The sequence below is a fragment of the Neofelis nebulosa genome, chromosome 11 (assembly GCF_028018385.1).
Source record: "Neofelis nebulosa isolate mNeoNeb1 chromosome 11, mNeoNeb1.pri, whole genome shotgun sequence".
Taxonomy (NCBI): Eukaryota; Metazoa; Chordata; class Mammalia; order Carnivora; family Felidae; genus Neofelis; species Neofelis nebulosa.
In genome coordinates, this window is record NC_080792.1 from 57,549,792 (window position 1) to 57,561,973 (window position 12,182).

General features: G+C 42.6%; 1 protein-coding gene across 1 annotated transcript in view; it reads right to left on the reverse strand.

Moving 5' to 3' along the window:
- The window catches only part of LOC131490371 (laminin subunit alpha-1-like), a 137,888-nt gene that overhangs the window by 108,062 nt on the left and 17,644 nt on the right, over positions 1 to 12,182 (reverse strand). The window contains 2 exon segments of the mRNA XM_058692674.1: positions 1,413 to 1,592; positions 2,514 to 2,756. Of these exon segments, the coding sequence (XP_058548657.1) occupies positions 1,413 to 1,592; positions 2,514 to 2,756 (423 nt within the window).

Consider the following 12,182-nt stretch of genomic DNA (forward strand, 5'->3'; position numbering starts at 1 on the left):
ATCCTTCCCAAACTCATCTATGAAACCAGTGAAATCCCAGTGAAAATCTTAGCAGGATTTCTTTTGACAATAATGAACAAACTGATTCCAAAATTTACAAGGAAACACAGTCAACCTAGGATAGCGAAAAATATTTAAAAAATAATTCACTAGGGCTATTATAGTACCTGACTTCAAGACTTACTCTAAAAAACTATGGAAAGAAAGTTTATTATTAGCCTAAAGACAGACAAATAGATCAATAAGCCAGCATGGAGTGCAGATATAGAAGTAGATAATAGTAAAGTCAAATAATTTTCAACAAGGCACCAAAACAATTTAATGGAGGAAAGTATTTTCAACAAATGGTGCTGGAATAATTGTATGTATAGGCGGGGAAACAAAGAGCCTTGACCTCTACCTCACACCAAACACAGACATTCATTTGAAATGACAATAGATGTAAAAGTTAAAACTATAAAGCTACTAGACAGAACACAGGGTAATATCTTGGCAAACCCGGAATAAGAAACTATTTTTCAGAAAGGACACAGAAAGCATTAGGCATAACATTAAAAATGGTAAATTCGACTTCATCAAAATTAAAACCTCTTAAATGTCATGGGAAAGTGAACAAGCAAGCTCCAGACAGAGAAGATATTTGCAGTGTAGACATCTGACAAAGGACTGGTATACAAAATATATAAAGGTCTTTTATAGCTCCCTAATAAGGGGACGAAATGATTTGATCAGATACTAATAAGCACCTGTTCAACATGTGTGGTCAGGGAAATCCAAATTAACATCACAAGGAACTGCCACCATATGCACATCAGAATGGCTGACGTGGAAATGGGTGACAACCCACATCTGCGACAGCGTGTCGTGCGACAGAACTCTCACACGTTGCTGGTCTGCAAAATGGTACAACTTTCCAGAAGGCTTAGCAACTTCTTAATACTAAACACACAGCTACCCTGTAACTCAGTAATTCCACTCCTCATTTATCCAAGGGATTTGAAAATGCTTGTCCATACAAACCTTGTACGTTTACTGTAACTTAAAATCTGTACCTCCCCTTGAATATAAATTATAACTCAAATTTTAAAATTTCCTTTTAAGTGGAAACAACAACAACAACATCTTGCTGAAGACCACATGTGGAGCCAGAGCAGAATGTGAGAAACAAATACAACAACAGTCGCTAAATTATGGCATTATGGGATGGGGGGAGGGGCTTGAGGACACGAGGTCAGAACCATCCCCCAGCTTAGAGGTGGCACGTTAAACAAAGCATATATAACGATCCTCAGCGAAATAAGGGGGGGAAAAAAGGCCAATCTGCAAGGAAAAGGCCAACCAAAAAGAAAAGTCTATTTCTCTTAAACAAAATAAATTTTTCACAAGGGGCAGGAGCCCTGTCATAGACTTACTCGTCTCGTAACGATGGGATCGAGGTCTTTAGGGTCTCGGTGGCTGAGGGTCATGAGATCGGCATTGAGGGTTCTGATACGCTGTAAGCGAAGGCGGATATATCGTGCAGAAGTAAACTCCAACAGCTTGGGTGAGAGATCATCAGCGCTCGGTCTGCCGTTGATTAGCGATGTATGAATCTAAATATAAAGACATCAAAATAAACAAATGTCAACTTTAACCATGCAAAAATATAGCCCTGATTGTTTACCCTGAAGATGTAATCTTTACTGATACTATCTAAAATCAAACTAACCAACTAGATTCTTGTAGAAATCCAGCATTTGTTAATTACTACCTGTGAACTACCATGATCACAAAACATCTTCAATGAATTTCACGTTATGAATTCCAGCATCTCAGCGATTGCCGGAAGACTTAACGGAACCCCTTCTCCCAGGGTGGTGAGGGTATTTTAACATGTTTCATTAGGCTATGACTTCTCTGAAACAAAGTCTAAGTGCCAGGAACAGACTGGGAGAGTGAGAGAGTGAGAGTTTCTCTGTTAATCTCTGCTCTTGAAACGAGGCAGGCTTGCTGCCGAGTTCCTGCTGTGAAGAGTGCTCAGGAGGGGGTTCGTAGTTTTATCTCATCAAGCCAGGTGCCACTAAAGAACGGTGTGTTTTTTATTACACTCTGACTCTAATGAAGTGTGTACGGTCTGGGTGTGGTGAGCACTGAGCTGAAATACTTTGTGAGCCATCTCTGACACTCAACACCACCAAAGAGGAGAACTCCACAAAGAAAACTAGAAACTACATCTGTTAGAGGCATTTCAGTCCTCTCCTTAATATTTCCACAAATGTTCTTGAGCTGGTGTCACAAAAGATGCTCTGAGGAGTATCTGACAGAGTTATTGAGTTACAGCTGAGTGACCAGGGGCTCTCCTGGAAAGGACGAAATCAATACGGTGAAATGTACGGGTTACGACATCAATCATCAGCAGACACCAGTCAATACCTTAAACACAGCTGGAGAGTTACAGATCTCTGTAACCTGAACTAAGATCTATTTTGAGCGTTCTGGTGAAACACCACATGTCACTGAGGTGGGCACAGTACCTCTCCGTGCTCAAGCGGCACCAGTCTGGAATAGTAGGAGGTGCAGATCACTTCATCATCAGCCCTGTAAGTGGGTGGCCCCCGTCTTGGAGTGATATTGTAACGGGTCAAACACTCCGTGTCACTGACTGCATAGTACTGCCAGGGGCTGAACTTGGTGCCATCCAGAGAACGCTCCAAAATCCAGTTTCCGGGTCGAGGGGCATTAGCAGCTTTGATGATGACGTAGGCAACTTGAAAGACCTGAAACGAAGACACTGAGAAATCTCAAACGAGAATCAGTAGCAATTACAAAAAACAGTTCCCTTGAAAGAACTATTAGATGATCGCCAACGTCTCATAATGTAATTGCATAGAAATATTGATCAGAAATATGTCTTGTGAATGTTCTCCTGGTGGCATTGCTTTTCCAAATAAACTCAAAAAGGACTCACAAATAAATTTATATTATTATAATTATTATCAACAGTATTAATATTAAATCAGTGCTTGTGCTCTTGTTTCTAGTGTCTTTCCATCTGGATTCTGGATGATAATAGTGACATTATATTTCATAAATAGTAGCCTAAATATATTTCTTTCTTTCTTTATTTTTGAGAGAGAGAGAGAGAGAGAGAGAGCACGCACGCTCACTTGCAAACGGGAGGGGCAGAGAAAAAGAGAGAGAGAGAATCCCAAGCAGGCTTCGTGCTGTCAGCACACAGCCTGATCGGGGCTCCATCCAACAGGAGATCACGACCTGAGCCAAAATCAATAGTTGGATGCTCAACTGACTGAGCCACCAAGGCACCCCTTAAGTGTATTTCTTATAGTAATTTGGAAATAACACATCTGAATATGAGGGGGGGAAAGTCAGTCCACTAAGCATGTGCCCGTTTGAATGACGTAAATCCAAAGCACGAACAATACTGAATGCTGAGAAGACATGGAACAACAGGGAGTCCCATTAATTGCTGATGGAAATGCAAAATGGTGGCCGCTTTGGAATGCAGTTTGTCAGTTTCTTACAAAACTAAACATATTCTTACCATAGAACCCAGCAACTGCACTCCTTGGTATTTACGTAAGTGAATGGAAAACTTCCACTGGTGAATAAACAAAGGGTGATACATCTCCAGTGATAAAAAGAAATAAGCTCTCACACTACAAAAAGATATGGAGGAACCTTAAATGCATGTTGCTAAGTGGAAGAGCCAATTTGAAAAGGCTACCTACGATATAATTCCAAAAATGTGGTGTTTTGGAGAAGGTAAAAATACAGAGGCAGTAAAAAGATGAGTAGTTGTCAGGGGCTAGGGGCAAGGACAGATGACTAGGGGACCAAGAGGATTTTTAGGGCAGCAAAGCTACTCTGTATGCTACTGTAATTGCAGACACATATCATTATACATGTGTTAAAATCCATAGACTGTGCAACACAAAAGAGTGAAACAATGTAAATTAAGGACTTGGTTAATAACCATATATCCACATCGGCCCGTCAGCTAAAATGAATGCTTTACACTAATGCAAGATGTGAATAACAGTGCAGAGGAGTGAGGGGGATAGGGGACCCTGTACTTTACAGTCTTTTTTCTGTAAGCATAAAAACTGCTCAGAAAGATTAAAAACTATTCATTTAAAAGGAAATAAAATTAGAAAGTGTAGAGGAGGAATAGAGGGGAAAGGGGGATGTTGATGACCACTGGCCGGACGAGGAGACCGGCCAGGTAAATCTTGGGTTTGGAAGGGGCTCTTGTAGCTATGTAGCCCCAAATTCAGCACTAAGAAGGAATCATGTCTCCACCAACCAGCCTCTCTTGGAACACTGCAGTGGCAGGAAATTCATTTGCTCTGAAGATAGTTCTTTTGTTTTATGGAAATTTTCTCTGTTAGGGGATCTTTCCTGTATTGATTCTCAAGGTGCCTCATAAATTCCATGCCCCAGAGCTTCAGAAAAGATGCTGATTCCATTTCCTGTAACTCTCCTCCAGACAGTCGAACATGCCAATCATATATCACCTCTGGAATCCGAAGTTTTCAGCGTCAACTTTCTATTTACCTGAAGATATTCATCACTTACCAAGACCTCATTGCCTTGTCGTGATGCCCGAAATACAGCCTTACTATGAAATGCAGTTCCCATGAACTGAATACAAAATTTCGAATGTTTTCCGAATTGGGGAAAACATAGGAAAAATATTATGCCCTTTGTTCTTTAGCAAGCATTCACTCTTCTGTTAGTAAACTTAGATTTGCAAGCAACAATACAAAAAAATGCCTTTTTCCGTGTAAACTGCTACTTGCTCCAGATTTCCTGTAACCCAGATAGTTAGAGGTGATTTTTGTAAACCAAAGTGAAATATTTTTTATTTTTAAAATATATATGTAATATACGCATACAAATGTGTACACACATATAGCATTTATGTGTATACGTATTTGTGCGTATGTACATATATATGTGTGTATGCTTTGGGAAGGAAGTTATAATTTGCTTATTCTGAGTCTTATTGCCTCTGCGTTTTTTGTTTTTGTTTTTAGCTTCTCCATCTTAGCCCTCACCAGTTCCAGGAACACAAGAGCTCCTAATGTTAACCCACCATAAGCCATATAATTTTACATTCACCTACTGACTCATTCTCTGGGAGAGACAATTCTATTTCATTATAGTAACTCTATTCACCTGCAAGAAACATCCTCCAACCAAGCTTAGTCCGCAAGTGATAGAAGTGTGTCTGATATTTTGATGACCCGTATTCATGTGCTATTTCCTTTTAAAATGCAACCACTGTTTCTAAAGCACAGTAGAAGTAAAACGATATTCTCAGGTTTCAGGAATGAGGAAAATGAGGAGCTGTGTATCTGCTATTCATGCTTGGAACGGGAACTGAACAGGCTATGTTGACAAATCTAGAACCGTTTTTTTCACTAAAGACCACCTTTAAACATTAAAATGATGCAAAGACTATTTTGTCCTGGCGTAAGCATCTCCAGAAAACTCACCCATGAACACAACTTCATGATTTGTATTTGTGGTGATTGCAAAGAACCCTTTCCCCCAATTTTATAATTCGTATATTTCATTATTTATGTAATGCTCCCCTGACTTACTGTATTTTAGTATATGTGCTGCCGAAGCGAGCACTGACTTACTGTATTTTAATGTTACCGAAATGCCGAACCCTTCTGAGAAGTACCTGCCAATAAATCTTACTGTCTCCTCTAGAACTAGTCCTGAAATACATCCAGAGTTTGTTATACAGGTTGGTGACAGGCTACTTCCAGCTTCTCAGAGATCCAGCACTCTCCCGGAGCAATCCTGACAGACTTCTGCCTTCATAGGTCCCTCCTGGTTTTCTTTTTTTTTTTTTTTTTTAATTTAAACTTTAGTTAGTTAACATACAATACCATATTGGTTTCAAGAGCAGAACTCAGTGATTCATCACTTACATACCACACCCACCACAACAATACCCATCACCCAGCCAGCCCATCCCCCACCTTCTTGCCTCCACCAACCCTTGGTTTGTCGTCTATCCTTAAGAGTCTCTTGTGGTTTGGTTCCCTCTCTTCTCTCCCCCCGCTGCCCCCCCCCCATCCCCATATATTCATCCGTTTTGTTTCTTAAATTCCACATATGAGTGAAATCATATGGTATTTGTCTTCTACTGGTTTTCAGAGCAACGCCCAAACTAATTGAAGGGAGAATATCTTCCTCTTTACTCATTACCTATCCAGTTGCTTTTGCAAATATTTCCATCATAGGAGTAGAACTCCATGACCATGGAACCTTGATCCTTCACCACTGGTGACTATGTTAAACTAGACTTTAAAAAATAGAGGTGCCCAGTGAGACAGTGTGATGGGGCAGCCCATTTGAGAGGGATAGAAGGAAAGGAAATTTACAAAGACAGCTGAAATGAACTGTATTTACCTTCATTTTTCCAGTTTCACATTTAAAAGTGGAAAGAGCTAATAGGATGACTTCACACATTTTAAGAGCTTTATGTGTGTCATCTCATTAATCCCAAACAACTCCTTGAATTCCAAATGATTGTTGTTTCCAGTTAATATATTTTTTTCAAAAGTTTATTTTTTTTTGAGAGAAAGGCAGAGAGAGAAGGAAAGAGAGAGAATCCCAGGGAGGCTCCACACTGTCAGCGTGGAGCCCAACGTGGGGCTCGAACTCACAGACTGCAAGATCGTGACTTGAGCAGAAATCAAAAGTCAGATGCTCAACCAACAGAGCCACCCAGGTGCTCCCTCTTCCATTTTACATATTCAAAAACTGATGAATAGAGACGGTAAGAGACCAACTACTGAGTTGTAGGTTCCAATAAGAAATCAGGCAGATTTCAGGTAGAAATCAGGCTGACTCCAAAGTCAGCCACCACACATCCTCCAGAGCGCTGGTCCCCAAGTGATCACACATACCTAAGGTTGCTGAACTTCCTTTTTGTGATACAAAAATGAAAGATTCCTAACATTCACTTGGACAGTGCATTCATATCTAAACAAGTGTCGTGGAAGTTGTTCCAGTTAACTCTGGCATTTCTGTCGTGAGAGTCCTGGATGAGCCATGGGAGGGTACGGAGAATGTGCCAGAAACAAAAATTAATGTACAGCTCATGCTTAATGTAGCACTTACTGTGGCCCAGGACAATGCTAAAGGCCTTATCAGAACTATTAATGCTTCATTAGAATCATTAGCTTTTCTAATCCTACCACTAACTTCTTCTTATGAAGTACATGCCGTTATTTCCGCCACTTTACAGATGAGGAAACCGAAGCACCACAGAAAGGTTGTGTAATCTCAAGATCTCACAGGTACTCAAATGTGTAGCATAGGGCTTTGAGCCCACGCAGTCTGTACTCAACCACTGTGCACACTGCTACAGCTGGCAAGGTTCCAGGCTGGGGCAACTGGTGGGTCCTAGCCTAGTGTTTCCATTATTTCAATATCATGTTCTTGTATTTTCATTAAACTCTTTGTCAGCTTTCATACTGAGAGCTTAACCATAAGAAAAGGACACCAAATGGAAGGAGAAGCAGAAGGGAGAAACTTCAGGACAATCCTTCAAGGAAGGAAACGTTTAACTCTTATCTTGATCAAGACCTTGGGCTGTGAAGCTAGGCATTGTTCTCACAATCTCTCAATAAATAGTCCTCAAGGTCCCCAAATTGGAGACCAAAAAAAAAACAAAAAACAAAAAACAAAACAAAACAAAAAAACAACAACCAGCCACAAACCAAGAAAGGGACTGGGAGCTATAAATCTGCAAAAGAGGAGAGGAATGCATGAAGCATTATAAACACAGTCTGTCCTCACTTAAGCCGTGTTATTGACTGAATTGTGTCCCCAAAACTCACATGCTGAAGTCCTAACCCCTAGGACTGCAGAATGTGACTATATACGCAGACAGGGTCTTTAAAGAGGTAATTAAAGTTAAATGAGGTCATATAAATGAGCCCTGATCTAATATGCCCAGTGACTTTATAAGAAGATTAGGACACAGATGCACACACACCGAAGGGGGACCATGTGGGGACACAGTAAGAAGCCATCTGCAAGCCAACAAGATAAGTCCCAGAAGAAATTAACCCTGCCAACATTTTGACCTTGGACTTCTAGCCTGCAGAAGTCTGAGTATATAAATTTCTGGCATTTGTTTGTTTGTTTGTTTTTTACTGTTTATTTATTTTTGAGAGAGAGACAGAACATGAGCAGGGAAGGGGCAGAGAGAGAGGGAGACACAGAATCCGAAGCAGGCTCCAGGCTCCGAGCTGTCAGCCCAGAGCCCGACGCGGGGCTCGAACTCACGGACCGCGAGATCGTGACCTGGCTGAAGTCGGACACTTAACCGACTGCGCCGCCAGCACCCCTAAACTTCTGTTGTTTAAGCCACCACGTCTTTTGTATTTGCTATGACAGGCCTAGCAAATTCATACAAGTTCTAATTCACGAACTGTGCATTGATAAACAGGACTTAACACGTAATATAGAACAAGTGAGGGATTCTATGTTAGTATACAGAATCTTAAACATTTGCCCTAATGAAATCTGTGATAGTCCTGTGTTTCTTTAGGGTTTTTTTTTTGTTGTTGCTTTTGGTTCTTTGCATGGTTGACTAAACTGCCTTTTGTCTCCACGTAAGGTTGGCTGAACACAAGCTGATGAAGCAGTTTTCACTAGACTCAGAGCCACTGCGGTCTTGCCAAACCTGCAGCTGATACAGCCATTGCAAAATCCACCTTCATCACGGTTTTCCACCAAGTGGCCTTTGTTAATGATCACTGGAATGCACATAAACAGTGTCACAGAAATAAAGTAGACGTACATCGAACACCACTTTCTACAGTGGAATCCAGACAGGAATTTTCACGTGGGCCGCCATCTTAAACATATCAAATTCACCTCAGGGACACGCATCTGAAAAATACAGAGAGCCTCATTCTCCAACATTGGAGGTTAATTTCCAACGTACATGGAGAAGTGAAGTATCTCATCTCCACAGAAAGCTCAACTTCTCTCTGCTGGGCCACGTAATCGGCAGGGACCCAGATACCGCGCAGGATCCCCTCTGGAAATTCTCCATACAAGCACTTACCTGCCTCCGCGACGGTCACTACACAGTGAATGGAGGAATGTTTTCTTTCTAATGTGATGGAAAAGAGCTTTTTGCCGACCAAAGAGTTTGGGGTTATGGGTTAAATTATATGTTTTAAAAGCTAAGTGCATTTGATAAGTAATATTGCTCAATTATCCCTCCAAAAAGTAGTGAATTTGCGCTTTGTAAGCTTTATTTCTTAGGACATTATTAGGATATGAAATTCAGAACGACCATTTGAATTAGTATTTACTACTCAGGAATAAAGAGGTTATTATTTACCAGAAGGCTGACTACTACCACAGATATGAACCTCTGCTGGTTTTAAAATTTTTTTTTCAACGTTTTTTATTTATTTTTGGGACAGAGAGAGACAGAGCATGAACGGGGGAGGGGCAGAGAGAGAGGGAGACACAGAATCGGAAACAGGCTCCAGGCTCCGAGCCATCAGCCCAGAGCCTGACGCGGGGCTCGAACTCACGGACCGCGAGATCGTGACCTGGCTGAAGTCAGACGCTTAACCGACTGCGCCACCCAGGTGCCCCATCTGCTGGTTTTAGAGTATACATCACTCACGCATCTAATCAGTTGATAATCATGGGAAGCAGCAGGGGGAGTTCGGGGCTTAGGTTACTTGACGCACAGGATACGTGCGATGCACTTTTTAGGTAAACCCCTTACGGGCAATCACCTTACAATGTCATTTCTACCATATTTTAGTTGGCTGTTTTACTGATCTCTCTTCATTTTAGGACCTGTATACAAAATTAACAGACAGAAGGAAACAGCGTTGTGAATGAGAAGAGCACTCTGGAATAAAACTAGATTTCTTTTCCTTTAAATTTGGTGCTGTCATTAGAAATGCAAAATGAACACATCAAAATCCCGATCTGCCCTCTGCTGTCTTTTCTTTTTTGCCTTTTCTTTTCACTGGGATGGGGGGACTTGGCTACCGGTAGTGACAAATTTAAATCAAGTAGGTTTCTTTCCTTAACTTTAAGATTCGCGTCTCAGAAAAACGAGGAATGGCCCACTTTTGAACCAAGATGCTTCAAGCAGGCCAGGCCTCTGTGCCTGCTGATGTCCCCCCGCTGTGTGTGGGGACGAGGAAAGCCTGTCTAAAAAGGAAACGGTAACTTATAACCAGCAATCTGAGGTTGGGGAAGCGATACTCAAAACATCTGTCAGAAGCAGTTCTGTGTTTCATCAACTAGAAAAGCTATTTTAAAAAGGACAGTCAGTAAGCTGTCCCATGTCACAGTTTCCATTTAAGGACGACTAGCAAGTATTTCAAAGGAAAAGTGTCACACTACTTGAAGAAGTCAAAACTGGACAGTAAGAGGTTGGTTTTCATTCCCTGTGTCAGTGCATTCCTCCACATAATTGTTCCCAGTGCTCAATGTTGCCAAGTGTTCTGGAACGCTTTTGCTAAATTTTGTGGAAGATTAGTCGGAACTACCTCAAAAGCACAACGAGGCATGTCACCCAATGCCCTGCGTGGAGATCTTCACCCTTTTTCCCACTCTGTGTCCTGTGACGGCCCGGCACCCCTACGATGAGACAAACCCGCTTGTGAGATGCACGTACTGGTCACTCTCAGACCTAAGAAATACAAAAGGCACCTTTCCTATCCCCTGACTCCTACCCTCCACCAGTTTTTCACCTATGAATCTCATAGCCTTCGAAATTACATTTGGCTTTTCCCCAAAATGCAGCCTCCCGTTGATTTATGTTGGAGCAGAAGTGGCAATAAATAATTTCCCTTTCTTCCCCTACTCACTGTGAAGTAGGCTCAGAAATCTGTCACAGAGACTGAAGAAAGAAGTCAGCGATATTCCAGAAAAAGGGAAAAAATGGAGGTTGCGGCTTCAATGGGTAGCTGTAGTGGTCTGTGTGGCTCTGCGTCATGGGCGGAGTGGACATGTGCACACCGGCCCCGTGACCTTGCCCTGCGGGTCAGGAACCTGTGTCCTATGAACAACCTGCCCGACAAGAGAAGAATAGGGACGTGGCCCTACCTGGGTCAGCTCTTCAGCCAGCTAGACAAACACCTGCTCCTCTCCAGGGGAGGAGGAGGGAGAGGCAGAGAAGCAGAGATGTCATTCTCAGAGATGCTCCCCATAGGGACACATGAGGACGGGAGCAAGGAGTGCTCCCTAACAACGTTTCGCTGGAGTTTCATTCACTAAACACTGACTGAGTGTCTGCTTTGTGACGGGGACTGTATGGGGCAGGTGCAACCAGTACAGCGGGGAAGGGGAGGACATGGTTAGCATGGCTGGATGCCCTGATGGACAAGACAGAGGTTAGCCAAGTCCCCAGGAAGACAGAAGGTGTTGAAGGTGTCTGGCTGTGGCAGGGGAGGCCAGCCTAAACTGGAGAAGATGGGGTGGTCGGGGAAGTCTTCTCTGAAAAGAGGGGAGGCCTGAGGAGGAGATGTCGAGGTAAAGCAAGAGAAGGAGCAGAGGGACAAGGAGTGAAGACCCTGCGGGGCCAGAGCACAGAGTGGTGTAGAAATGGCAGGAGGCCAGGCCAGCTTGGGTGTAGACAGAAGGGGGGAGACGGGGAAGGTCAACCATGTTCAAACTTTTAGACCATTAGAGGACCTTGAACCAGGGGGCTGCGGAGTCAGCAGGGGTGAAAAGATAATGGAACTGGATGTTGGTGCTGGGAAATCGGGAGAGATGGTGACACTGATGTAGTGAAGGCCAAGACCAAAAATAGAAAAGGTCAAGCGTTTTCTTTTTCTTTTTTTTTTAATGTTTATTTATTTTTGAGAGACAGAGACATGGCACGAGTGGGAGAGGGGCAGAGAAAGACACACACACAGAATCGGAAGCAGGCTCCAGGCTCTGAGCTGTCAGCACAGAGCCCGACGCGGGGCTTGAACTCACAAGCTGTGACATCATGATCTGAGTCGAAGTCGGACACTCAGCCGACTGAGCCACCCAGGTGCCCCTCTTTTTTTTTTTTTTTAAGTTTATTTATTTATTTTGAGAAAGAGAGAGCATGAGCGAGGGAGGGGCAGAGAAAGAGTTAGAAAGAATCCCAAGATGGCTTCATGCTGTCTTCACAGAGC